Here is a 13,221-nt window from a genome sequence, read left to right as displayed (position 1 = left end):
CTGTAGAAGTCAAAACAGCAGAGCAAAAAAACTACACTAAAAGCGAGAATGAGACCGAGTGCGAGAATCAGATAGTTGGTCACCTTTGTGTTGAAAATGAGTACATTGTGGAATAGATGGTACAGAATATGATGTGCACTTACTATCTGACCAGCCAAACCCAGTCCCACATGTGTGCTAGTACTGTTAGAACTGTATATGCTAGAGGTTATAAGGCAGGAATCTCACAAGTTAGGAAGAAATTCTTACCATTTAATTTCTTGAAGATGGGGGAGGTGAAAAGCCTTGACAGAGTCGTTTTGAGTTGTGCGACGGTCTTTTAGAGTCCCCGTCCCCAATTTCCGTGGCCCCAATGTCTGACTCTATGTCATGTGATCTCTCACGGAACTTTGTCTCTGAGCTTGCTCTGAGCAGTGAGGAGCGCCCCGTGGTTATAAATATTGAACAATCAATATAATAACTAAAAATCAATGAATAACCTACACTACTAATCTAGATATTGGTTTGCCTTTCAATTTTTAGGGAAGATTTCATTAACAAGGAAATATTTTTCTAAAGCTTCACAACACAATATAAGGCAAAGCATATAATTATATTGGAAAATAAGGTAGAATTTATAATTCTCTGATTATACATACATCTGAAATCTTTTGCTATGACTTACAATAAGAACAAATATTAAAATCCCAAGCAAAGATCAGTTAATAATTCACTAACCTTTCAAAGGCAATCCAAGGTCAACAAATGTTTTGATTGGCTTGGTAAGGTCGGCTAATTCCTGACTTACCTTAAAAGGGTACAAAGGCAATGCATGTTTTTGGCGGTTTTCGCGATGGACAAGATGTGGCTGATTCGGAGTAAGTCTGGCCGCCAAAGGCCTGAGCGCTTGGGTCAAAAATCACGCGGAGAGCCGAAACGAGAGGCCCGATGTGGCTGTACCAAACACTGGACAGAAGAGAGAAGGGAGAGGAGGGTGGGAACGAAAAATTCAGGAAAAGCACTCGAAGAGACTCGAGAGACGAGAGATGAGGAGAGGGCTGAGGCTGCTTGAGGCGAGAGAGAGCCGAAAATTGAAAAGAGAAAATTTGAAGAGCTCGAACGAGTATATAGTCCACGATAAATTAGAGAAGCCTTAGTGACTTGAAGAGCTTTCACGTCAGTCAAGACAATCATTGACTGTCTAGATGGTGATGGCAAGTAATGAAGATCTCAGGGGATATCCTTATCTCTCTCTTATCTTATCCGTAGATGAGTCCGGCTGCGCTCTCATCGTTGAATTATATATTGATCAGAACCCTATTCGGCCGAATATCTGTGTCGCCTTGATAGGTTGACGGTAACGTTAAAACTTTAAATTTGGACTACTATCTCGTTTACAGCGCGTACTCGTACCATTTACTTGGTCTTCGACATTGCTTCAACCTTGTTATCAACGAGTTTACAACCGGATCTTCCAAATTGGCGCCCATGTGGCGTGGCAGTAACCCAACAAGTCATAACAATCGCAGAGTCGACGCGGCACATTTGAATCACGCTTCTTGTGCCCGGGATCATCATCACTATTCACCCCGCCTATAGCGAGTCCTTGCAGAATTTCTTGTCGCCTACAACGCCTTTGCGAGATGCCTTATATGAACGAATTCTGGGCGTATATCCGTGTCGACAACCAGAGGTTGTGCTGCTATGGGACCACCTTGTTCACCAAAGACAGGATGCTAGAGTGTTGGATTCCTTCCGTTAAAGGACAGGTTAGCGCATTTTTCGTGAAACTCCTGGCATATTACTGTAACTGGAGATTCAAAAAATATGCACCCGCTGTATGCTTGTAGAGATTCACGGTCAATTGGACTTCCAAGAAGTCGCTGATGCATAGCTGCGGCGATGTCACTGTTGGCGGGGTCGACATTGGCGGGGTCACCATTAACCAAGAGCCTGAGCATCTCCCAAAGCGTCGTTACAGAGGCCCTCGCGGGGAGTATGATCATGCAGAGGTGACTCACTCCTACAAAGGCGAGGAGCTCGCTTTCGAGGGTCCAGGAGACGACAAAGGCAAGTCGCGTTTTTACTGAAGTTTCAACCGCTTACGCAAATTTCTAATATTTGGCGGGATGTCGATAATACAGATGGTGCTAGAGAAATTCGCCTTGTTATAAGTCGTACTCGTGGTCCTTCCAAGTCCATTGGCACCCACCAGACCATTCGGCCAATAACTGATGGTGAAGCTTTGTACGGCCCTGTTGATTTATTAATGCTTTATATAGCTACTGACAAATGATGTTGTGATTTGAAGGTCTGAAGACACGCCTATTATGCGGGTGGAGATTGTTGCTACATTCGTTTTTAAGTATCGAGAGTACGGTGAGTTGATCACCATCGTTATTAAATGTTTAGAGCTAAGCTGAGGCGCTGAATGATCAAAAAGATTTTTTGAAATCTAAAGGGTTGATTGATAATCTACCTAGTTTTTCGACCATCAGGGAAGCCTGGTTGACCGTTGCCAAGAATAGGCCTGTAGACCCGCAGAGTGTTAAGATTAAAGAATCTGACGACCAGCTTGAAGAGCGTTTGGGCACAGACACGATGAAGAACAGAAGCACAGCTTCATGGTCAAAAAACGCAAAGCGCAACTTCGATGAAATGATATGCCCTACAGATGAAGAATTAGCGAAGGAAGTTCAGAGCTTACAGGTGTGCTATTCAACAGTACTCCGGATTGCCTTGTTCAACTTGATTGGCTAATGCGGCATGATCGGTACCAGATTCATCTGGAGTGCCTTCAACAGGAGCAGGGCCATAGAGAGCGGTTGGCATTGCGCAACGCTCAGCCAGGCGCGAAGAAGCTCAAGCGTTTTGGGTCTCCTCCGCAATTTGAATATCCACAAGCGGCTATTTTGCCTCAGCCTAGATCGAAAAGGTCCAGGCGGCGCCGCAGACTCGCGTTGAAGAAAATGGTCAAACACGAGGAAACCAATGGCGGTATTTGATTATGATGGAGGTGTAGATGTTATTCTCGTGCAGGAATTCTTCGATTAGATTTGTAATTGTGTTTATCGATTTGTAGTAATGTTCAACTTTTGATTTGAATAAACCAGATTGGCGCCCGTAAGCCTTGTCAACAATCCACAACAATGAGCGGAGTCGAATTCCACTCGGCCCCGGGTACTTGCCGCGTTGTGTGTATTGCGTGAGTAATAAGCATATCTGATCAATCACATCCATCCAATCGCTGAGTGGCACCCTTCTCTTTTTTCTCTGACCACGTTTAAATCAGTGAATTATCTACTTGTCAAGATCGCCCGTCTACGATGCCCACCATCAATGATTTTGATGCCTATATTGCCGTCAATAACCAACAATTAGTCCACTACGGCATGCGCCACTTTGTTAGGGATAGGACTTTAGAATGTTGGATCCCGTGCGTCGTAGGACAAGTGAGTTTATTCCAATTATCTGGAGATCACAACTCATAGATTATACTCTTATCCACTTCGAATCGCGGACAGAAATTCTCAGTTAATTGGATCTGTAAGAAATCGTTGATGGACAGTTGTGGCGACGTATCAATAGATGGTGTCGACGCAGGAGGAATAACTATCAATTTGGAGGTCCGCAGCGAAGCGAAGAAGAAATACGCCAAGCACGAGGAAATTGTTCATGCAGAAATGTTCAGTTCGCACCGAGGAGAAAGGTTTACATTCAAAGGAAAACATGGTATCTTCTGTTGCTCTCTGATGCCTCTGATGGAAATTCACAAATGTCTATTTTCTTGTTATGATGTATAGATCACGATGGAGCTCGAGAAATCAGATTAGTTATAAATCGTACAGGAAGTCCTTCGAGGAGCGTTCCAACCCATAGGCATATTGGGCCCGTGGTCGAAAATACCAAATTGTGCATTACGAACTTGTTCAACAAGCCTAAATTAAGTTGCTAATAAAAGAATCCATAGACTTCGGGAAGAGGCACCCATTAAACGTGTCGAAATAATAGCCACGTTTGTTTTTAAATACAGGGACCTTAGTGAGTTTCAATTTTTTCTGGTCACTAGTGTAGCGTCACTGAAACTGGTTCCAAGGCGTTTTAAGGTCTATGGGGTTGTTAGAAACTCAACCCACCTTTGAGACCATTCGCGGCGGATGGGAATCGGCGGAGAAGTACAAGACACCCAACAATGACAATGACAATGATCTGAACCCCTCCGTTTCTGGTTCGGGAACAGCCCATACAGATGATCCAATTCTTCTAGACTTAGAGACAATGCGGAATACAGACCCCAGTACATGGTCTAAGAGCACAAAGAGGAACTTCGATGAAATGACTAGGCCCACAGATGCAGATCTCGCTGCAGAAATCCGCGACCTCGAGGTATGTGGGAAGACAATGCTGTCCCCACTACGTCTCCAAGTTGCATACATAGCTGATTTGTTAGTTGCAGAGGCATTTGAGAAATCTCGTCCAGGAGAATAATTATAGAGACAGACGCAAGCATAAGAACGCCAAACAAAGGCGGGCAATGCGACGCTTTGCATCGCCAGTACAATATATGTACCGCACAAGATCGGTTGTAGAGGCAGAAGGGAAAGAGAGCCCCGCAAAGAGAGCCAAAGTCGAGGATACCGATCGAGTTTTGGACCAGGCTGATAATTGACGAAGGTAATATCAAACACTTGTATCAGCCCCGCTAAAAATACAGTTTTACGTGTCCTGTTTTACAGATGGTTTTGAAACTGCATCGTAACTGATGCCTAAACTGTTCATAAACAAATCATACACTTGCTGTTGGAACGCCCTCCTTTATATCTGTTTCTTTAAGATTTCGCCAAAAGAACCAAACCTTGAGGATGTCCTAACAGAAGACAGGATGTTGAGTTTGTCCGCGTAGTATGTGACTCTTTTTGTTTAACCTACCGATTCGGTGGCGAAGACCACAGCTGTTACTGCTGACCCTACCGATATAACAATATCGAACACCTGAGAGAGCGTCTTCGAGTCCTTAAGGAAAAGGGATGCGATACCTAATCTGTGCGTCCATGAAGTATGATAATCAGGGGCGCATATTTGGGCTCAAAGAAAAAGGATTTGACGTACACAAAAACGAGAAAAAGGACGAATGTATACCCGAACGCTCTTGGAATGACCGAGGGATGCCTTAGTATTGCAGGTAGTCCCGGAGAGTGAAGGGACTTTCTTCTCCGAATAAGGTTGATCAAGAGGATCACTATAGGTAGTTCTTGCATAGCCCTTGTAAGACCGGTAAGGTACTCACCTTTTGTACTGACTGTAGTCAAAACACCCACAAGGCCCACTGCTGTTAGTGTGATATTGCTATTTACAGATTGCTGATATATCAAAAGGACACGGTGAATCCGCAATTGATAAAACTCACAGAGTCGAGGACTCGATCTCGCAATACATCCCCGTCAACGTCGGATGAATCAAATCAGGGTTGCTGGCTGCAACCTTGGGAAACAATGGTTTTATATACATGCTGTCAAATGACTGTTACATACCACAAGAGTTGCGAGCACCGCTCCAAGAAATATGAATATCGGAACAATTTGCATCTTTGCGTTATGAAGAAAAATACAGGAGATAGTTAGCTGACAATGATTGACGACTTTTGACCCACTTACCAAAGCGAAGGTGATGGTGGGCAGTTCCCTCGAATTCTGGACTGCAAGTAATGTGAGGTAAAACTAAACCAAATGTGGTCAGATACGACACAATAAGTTCATGACGACAAGGCTATTAACTTGTAGCAAGAAAGCGGCGCTTGTGTAGATATTACTGGAGAAATATGAGAAATAAACATTGCACGAATTTAAACAGAGCTGCCTACAGAAGGGCTGATCCATTCAACAACATGGCCTGCATGGTACAAATAGATGGATTAATTGCTGGCCCTGTTTGCTGCCCCACGATGAGAATGCGGGACCCTGCCCCCAGTGTAGCTGATGAAAGCAACAAGAACCATGGAGTTGTTCTTGGGACCCGCCGAGAGATGGTGGCCGTTAGCAGTGTTGCGGAGAGAACTACAAAGGCGAAGACGTGGAGGACATCGCAAAAGACAATGTGGTCCATTTTGCCAGGAGTAACGCTGAGTTGTGAAAAGGCCTGCTCTGATCAATTGACCAGCACGTTTGAACATAAAGCGTCAAATTGTCAAAGATTATAAGGCGACTTACCACACTCTCAGCCAAGCCAAGGCCTGGCACAATCGTAGCGAAGGGCGTCCGAGAGGACCTCTGCTCGGCGAGGGAAGTTTAAGGAAGAAAGATTTTCATATATTCACTGCTGAACCATAAGTCATATCAAGAAGGCCGTCGTTAATGAAGCTAGATAATGTCCGCATCATATCGGAATAGCCTTTGATGGATACTGGAAACGACAGGTCTGCAGTTGATGATGCTTTTTCGTATCTCTTCGGAAGACCTTGTAGAGTAATGCTGGATGATAATGCGCCTAATTTGCTAAATCGTGGTGAAACAGAACCCATGCTATGCCGTATAAGCGCCAGACTGTTGGCACAATCGGAGTATTTGTCGAGAATGCAAGAGAATAAGTATCATAAAGGCCTTCAGATATCCACTGCCCAGCGTCCAAGATAACGGTACTCATTGAATCATCTTTGATACTGACAGTAATAATGATTCGCCAATACATGAGAACGTATTGTTGAGCATAGGCCAATCACGTTCAAGAAATCGGTTAGGTCGCAAAACGATTGGAGGTTTAAATAGGTGTACTTCTGATCCTGGGGGGTGCCAAAAGCGATACCTTAACAATGAGTTATAATGAGCATATCGAACCATATCGTCGTTTTGAAACGCACAATCATTTGACAGATATCATCCAAGAATATCTTTGCCTCCACCATATGTCACATCGATTACAATAACCAGTCAAACGTTAAGGCAGCGCCATCTAAAAAAATCCGAACCAAAATATCAGACGAGCTTGCTGCTGCATGCTTGCAGCTTAACATCATGATCCCTTAGATGATCGTTTAAGAAGGAACTTCAGGTTGTCGTGGCAGCAACACTCCGATGAATGTTACTAGGTACAGCATCACATAAAGGTAACTGAGCCAAAATGGGTAGAGAGGGCGGTGACCGACTTGATCATTAACCATTAGAAAAAATCGGGAATGAGATTGTTTTGGAGAGTGGTAAGAATTGGTTGATGTTCTGTCACTCTAAGCATGAACCTGCTGTGACCAGAGTCAGATGATGTGACTTTACTCACACGGTCATTATGATTAAGGCGGACATAATTTGTAAGCACTATTTTCGGACATGAAGTGCAGCAGGTTGCCACACAAGATGATCCTCCCACAACTATACCACGATCCGACCATTGGTGCGGACTTGTCCTTCCAACCGGCGTCGATCATCCATCTAGCCAGTATAAACGCATTATAGGTGCTGCAATCTCCTCTTCGTTTTGGTCGCAATCATTCATTAAGGTCGGCGCCTTTGTAATTGATTTCAGGAATTGCCTGCTTACGGGTTTTCATCAGTTTCTAATCTGCTCTCGTACCGTATCTTCTGCTTTATTTAGCGGCTGAGTAAATGCCTATTATCGGAAACTTCTCGGCCTGGATTCAAGTTGACAATCAACCTCTGCCCGAATACCAGATTGAGTATTCGCAAGATGGTAGAAAAGCGACGTGCTGGATACCTTCAGAGGCCGGCAAAGTGAGTGCAAATCCGGATTCAAGCATAATTACATCGCGCTAAATTTATCATTTCTGGTTATTATGAACGTAGGAGTTCCAAATCTGCTATCGCGATAGTGAACGTTCGAAAACGACAGCTTCCAAAGTGAGGATCGACGGACATAAATGCGCTGGGAAAATAATATACTCGAAGATTTCACATCCTACACGTAGTTCGACTTCAGTGCAAAAGGGAGTTTCAGGGGGAAACAACACTCTCAGGCCTTTTGTATTCTCTCATTGTCGATTAGTGGGTACGTTGGGATGTTGTGTTTTGTATCAATTGATAGAGCTGAGCGCACCTTCGACAGAGGATGAATCTGAACAAATGGTGAAAAACTTGTCTTCTATTGGCGAGATAAAAGTCAAGATTAGCCATGTTGAAACTGGTTCAGTCACTGACAACCACGGACATATTCCACCCTTCGATGAGCTTAGGATCTATGAACGGGCGAAGAAGGGGATCACGCACGGAACACAGTGAGCTTGTCGTAACATATCGGGCGAGAGACAATCTCACATATGAACTACAGATTGGGTACTGCCGTTCCACGAGAACCCAAGCATGCCAGAAAAGTAAATTTCAAACGGACACAAGTAACCTTTGAGTTCAGGTATCGCCCGATAGGTGAGAGTAGTGTTGCGTTCATTTTGCGCTAGGAGTTTAACTTTTGCATACTTTGATATCTCATAGATATCTTGATGGCCGATGGCATTGCCCCTCAACCAACGTCACCACCTTCTGTAAAACGCCAACATGCGTCAGAACACCTGGATTTGATCGATCTCACTCGTGATGACGGCCGAGACGATACTCTGGACAGAATGCAGCGCAAGGTATGTGCTATCACCTTGCAATGGTTTTCCGTCCTTGATGAACTTTGAACAGAGAATCAAAAGAGAAGTAAAACAAGAGCCATCTATGACCTACGACGATGCAATCATAGACCTGACATTGTAATCCTCAACGTCTCTTTGCAAATCGACATTATTTCTATATTCCTCAAGTGACACAGTCAAGTTACCCTGATACCGAAAACCCTCGACGATACACGGATAATATTCCCTTTTATATCTGTACTATATAGTGTCTGATAAACGACAACCTCATGATCAACCATCATGCTTTCTTGTTAAACTTGGCGAGTGGCAACTATTCACACTGTAGATTTTCTAACAATCAAACTAAAGTATGTCAAGCTGGTTGCATTGAATGTTTTGTACTACATAATGACGATGTCGGATACTCTAGCTCGATAGGACTACAGCACTGGACATATGTAACCCCTCTCCCACTGCACGGACAAGAACCGGGATCATGTTGATGTGCGTGCTCAAAGAGCCGCGACTTCAAACAGAAATCCGGGTAGTCTGGGTCGTGGGGTACCCGGGCGTCATCTTCCATGCTACAAGTCGACGCTGATTGGGGAACGGCATTTCTGCACGTATGGAAGTGATGTGTGGGGATGCAACTACAGTACACTATATATATAATTTCAAGGTATGGTGGAGGCGGTTCAAAGAACCGAAGCGATGGGATTCTATCCGATGTACATGAGTCTTCCATCAAGGTACGTAGAAAACGTCACAAAGACTTACTGAGCTGCACCCCGCCTCATAAAAACGAGGACAATTGAATGAATTGTTGCTTTGGCAGGTCATTAGGGCCGTCGTTCTTGCGGGTACTATGATACTAGAAAATTATTGGTAAGAATAGGCACCTAGTGTTTCAAAGTATCATCTTACATCGATAACGAAGGCTCAAGCGCCTCGGCGAGGTCAATGACTGACCTGCCTGATGGGTGGATATATGCGACTCATAAACTAGACGTAATGATAATTAGTTACAATCGGGTGCTCCTCGTCAATGGAGAACGTACATTGAATGATATCGCTCCATCCAAAGTGACGGCGGTCTGGCCATTAGAGGTGACCATAACGCATGTTGGTATTTGCCGTGATGGGCGAAAACTGTAAACAGGCTACCTTGGCCGTGACCGCAAGGTAGTCTGTAGTGATGAGCTTTCGTTGTAGGAGAGACGTGCCATGTTGATGATGGTGGTACGGATGAAAGAGAGATCGGTGCCAGGTGGGATTTATATACCCCAGCGACAAAATATGGTCTTGTTTGTTTTCAATCCCCATTCTGGTTCTTAAATTCTGAAGGGCCGCTCTACCGTACTTCGTGACGCGAATTCATGGTCATGGACCAGTATTGCCAGCGAAAAGAAGAAGAGCAGATGGAGACCAAGAGCATTACATGGGAAAATACACTGATGTTCGGGATTCCTTTGATTTGCCGTTATCTCTAGGACATTATCGCGGAAAAATCAGTTCCTTCTATGAGCCCAGCATTGTGGATGTCGAAGCATAAGGAACTGCTCGTCTTCAATAAAAACGTCGAGGACTCGGGTTATACCGGTGAAACTGGTGGAGGCAGGGTCATTTATCATGCAGATACACGAGGGGCTTATTCAAGTGTGGAATTATCTCAGAAATGACATGGTCGCATTCGGCCTGGACTACAGATGTACAGAAAGAGTGAGTCTGACCTGCCAAGTTTGGGCGCTTGTGAAATGCCAAGATACTATCCTAGCTTTTATGCATCAAGGTAGATCAAGGTCCGTCGTCAATAAAGTAAGTCGGAGGCATTAGTGCCAATGGTACTGGACAAGGGGCCTGTCAAGCTTCAGGGCAAATATATACGTCTATCTGTGACTTAAAACATGGAAAGATTGTTCGCCTTCAGGTGTTCTAGATGGTCTCAATGGATTAAACCGCGGTAGTGCAATCCGATTGATTCACACACATCATATGATGTGACAAGTTTTTAGATAAGGGACGACAAGCGATTACCTAGCTTTAAGTTTGATAGGTACGGACAAACCACCTGAGTGTAGGGAAAGTATGTCGTGTTCCGATGCAACATTTTTCAGAGAACATTGAATATCCCATCTGGTTCCGCTTAACCACATGAACCTAATTTGGAAACGACAAAATAGGGGCTTGTTTTGATTTGTTAGGATGCGACGTGATGTACAGTAGCAAACTCTAAAACTAGAAGGACAACAACAGATAACAACTGTTCATTGCGATAACCGCACATCTGTTAATTACCAAATGGCGTCCAGACCTACTGTTTCCGTGCAATCCGCCTCGGGCGCTTCTTCGTCATCGCTGCCTCTTCCTGCGGTCTTGACTGCACCCATTAGGTTGGATGTCGTGCAACAAGTTCACAGTATGTAGTCGAATATCACGAATTTTTTTTCTTCAACATATAAGAAACGTTTAGAAAGCATCGCAAAGAACAGGAGGCAAGCATATTCCGTTAGCGAGAAAGCAGGTCATCAGACAAGCGCCGAGTCGTGGGGTACGGGTCGTGCAGTCGCACGTATTCCGCGTGTTGGAGGTGGAGGAACCCACAGGTCGGGTCAGGTATGTCGGCCTCGTCACGTTGCATGGAACTCTTTTGAGATTTCGTTTGCAGGCCGCCTTCGGTAATATGTGCCGCGGCGGTCGCATGTTCGCGCCTACCAAGACCTGGCGTAGATGGCACGTCAAGGTGAACCAGACACAGCGCCGTTTTGCTGTCGTCTCTGCCCTTGCCGCTTCTGCTTTGCCGTCGCTCGTTCTTGCCCGAGGACACCGCATCGAGGAGATTCAGGAAGTGCCCTTGGTCATCGAGAACGGTGCTGAGTCCTTCAAGAAGACGAAGGAAGCTGTCGCCCTTCTCAAGGCCCTTCATGCATATAAAGATGTTGTCAAAGTTTCCAACTCCCGCAAGCTTCGTGCTGGGAAGGGAAAACTTAGGAATCGTAGGCACCGTCAACGCCGTGGACCTCTTGTAGTATACAACGAGGATAACGGAATTGTTAAGGCTTTCCGGAATCTGCCTGGAGTTGAGCTTGTCAATGTCAGGAGGCTCAATCTTCTCCAGCTTGCTCCTGGTGGACATATTGGCCGCTTCGTGATCTGGACGGAAGCAGCTTTTGCCCTTTTGGATGAAGTCTTCGGCACTTTTGACAAGCCATCCGTCTACAAAAACAACTATATGTAGGCTTTTCCCATCTGGCCGGAATGAAAAGGTTCTGACTTTCATTTCATTCAGCCTCCCATCTGCAAAGGTCACCAATCCCGATGTTACTCGCTTGATCAATAGCGACGAAATTCAGTCTGTGATCCGCCCCGCCGGCCAGAAGGTCCAGAAACGTCCTTGGACCCAGAAGAAGAATCCCCTCGTCAACAAGGCGGTTCTCTTCCGTCTGAATCCCTACGCTAAAACTTTGCGCAGACAAGAGATTCGTAAGTTTACAAAATATCTGGATTGGAGGTTATAGTCTAACCAATTCACATATAGTCAAGCAGGAGAGGTTGAAGAAAAAGAACGCAGCGAAGCCTAAGCAACCTTCTGCTGCTTCCGAGGCCTTCCTGAACAATCTTTTTGCACCCTGAGAAATTGTACTCCAATTTTTCAAGTCTAAACGTTTATCGGTCGTCAAAGAACTCAAAAAATGTGTCCCAGCACGTTGCGTTTCCACCGCGCTTTTTGCCTTTTATTCTTGGCTCTATTCTTTCGCTATGTATCATCAATGTATATTTCCCCATAAAATCTGTTCCAATGTTATCAGTGCTATTATGCTATTACCGAGGAGGATGACGGCTGTGCGGTCAACTGATCTTTACTAGGTTTCAGGTAGAAGATATCGCAGAAGCATCCCCAGCACACATTGCAACTATTTCAGCATCAAGGTACGGAACAAAGACGTCTTCCATTGTTCAAGGCATAACCGGATCCCAGAAGTCTTTTTCTGGGTGATAATACTGATAGCTGAACACGTTGCGACCTCACCATAACGTGCTGCAAACCGGAGCATGGTGTCCTCGCCATTGACTTTGGGATCACATACTTTCTTCTCTATCTTCATACTTACTCTTCCACTTTTCAAAAACGCAGAGTTCGTTGCCTTCTCCTTGATTCGGTAAGATTTGATTTGAACTCTCTGCTGTTTTCTTCTTCTTATAATCCGTTTAGCTGGTCGAATTTAGTATACGATGTCGTCTTCGCTTTCGTCCTTCCTGTCTTCGTCATCTACATTGTCCCATACATCAATCTCGACAAGTACAATAACTTCCTCCGCCACCAACTCGCCATCTATATTACCCTCAATCCCTCCGGATGTTCTTGATAGCACTTCATATCTTTCGAGCACAACAACAAGCATTATAGCGTGTCTGGTGCCTACACTCGGACTTATGTACCTGGCCCTCTTCTCATGGATGTATCAACGTGCCCAAACCAATCCGCGGCCGTTGAATAAAACCTCCGGGGTCAGGTTGCAGCGATGGGCACCATGGGCTTACATCTTCTTAGTCTTGAGCGGGTTGATGGAAGTAAGTAGAGTGTATTTTTTTGTTTGATCATCTGGTTGTTCAGTACCACGCTTTTCATAGGTCGCATTTGCAAGTTGGCTTCTCTTGCAGTACCGCTTCCATGATAATTACCC

The 13,221-nt window shown here is 44.8% G+C and overlaps 5 protein-coding genes across 5 annotated transcripts; 4 read left to right on the top strand and 1 right to left on the bottom strand.

The window, feature by feature from the left end:
• Positions 1–1,622: 1,622 nt before the first annotated feature.
• On the top strand, positions 1,623–2,984 carry JR316_0005721 (uncharacterized protein; the record flags this gene model as incomplete). The annotated part of the gene is made up of 6 exons (XM_047891477.1): positions 1,623–1,748; positions 1,830–2,031; positions 2,124–2,226; positions 2,291–2,358; positions 2,423–2,688; positions 2,760–2,984. 6 exons carry the CDS (start codon positions 1,623–1,625, stop codon positions 2,982–2,984), a joined length of 990 nt encoding a protein of 329 aa, XP_047748826.1.
• A 144-nt stretch (positions 2,985–3,128) lies between these two features.
• On the top strand, positions 3,129–4,648 carry JR316_0005720 (uncharacterized protein; the record flags this gene model as incomplete). The annotated part of the gene is made up of 7 exons (XM_047891476.1): positions 3,129–3,184; positions 3,272–3,431; positions 3,504–3,711; positions 3,783–3,891; positions 3,950–4,020; positions 4,076–4,365; positions 4,436–4,648. The coding sequence occupies 7 exons, from the start codon at positions 3,129–3,131 to the stop codon at positions 4,646–4,648; spliced, it is 1,107 nt and encodes a 368-aa protein (XP_047748825.1).
• A 117-nt stretch (positions 4,649–4,765) lies between these two features.
• Positions 4,766–5,874, bottom strand: JR316_0005719 (uncharacterized protein; the record flags this gene model as incomplete). Its single annotated transcript, XM_047891475.1, has 8 exons — positions 4,766–4,846; positions 4,909–5,020; positions 5,089–5,325; positions 5,387–5,460; positions 5,511–5,564; positions 5,634–5,696; positions 5,754–5,787; positions 5,840–5,874. The coding sequence occupies 8 exons, from the start codon at positions 5,872–5,874 to the stop codon at positions 4,766–4,768; spliced, it is 690 nt and encodes a 229-aa protein (XP_047748824.1).
• Positions 5,875–7,571: 1,697 nt separating this feature from the next.
• JR316_0005718 (uncharacterized protein) lies at positions 7,572–8,678 on the top strand (the record flags this gene model as incomplete). Its single annotated transcript, XM_047891474.1, has 6 exons — positions 7,572–7,697; positions 7,770–7,971; positions 8,029–8,197; positions 8,251–8,345; positions 8,412–8,554; positions 8,607–8,678. The coding sequence occupies 6 exons, from the start codon at positions 7,572–7,574 to the stop codon at positions 8,676–8,678; spliced, it is 807 nt and encodes a 268-aa protein (XP_047748823.1).
• Positions 8,679–10,837: 2,159 nt separating this feature from the next.
• Positions 10,838–12,169, top strand: JR316_0005717 (60S ribosomal protein L4-B; the record flags this gene model as incomplete). The annotated part of the gene is made up of 5 exons (XM_047891473.1): positions 10,838–10,955; positions 11,010–11,152; positions 11,205–11,770; positions 11,826–12,019; positions 12,075–12,169. The coding sequence occupies 5 exons, from the start codon at positions 10,838–10,840 to the stop codon at positions 12,167–12,169; spliced, it is 1,116 nt and encodes a 371-aa protein (XP_047748822.1).
• Between the last annotated feature and the right edge of the window lie 1,052 nt (positions 12,170–13,221).

The sequence above is a fragment of the Psilocybe cubensis genome, chromosome 5 (assembly GCF_017499595.1).
Source record: "Psilocybe cubensis strain MGC-MH-2018 chromosome 5, whole genome shotgun sequence".
Lineage (NCBI taxonomy): Eukaryota > Fungi > Basidiomycota > Agaricomycetes > Agaricales > Agrocybaceae > Psilocybe > Psilocybe cubensis.
The sequence above is the reverse complement of the archived record's forward strand: the minus strand, read 5'-3'. Positions and strand labels throughout refer to the sequence as shown.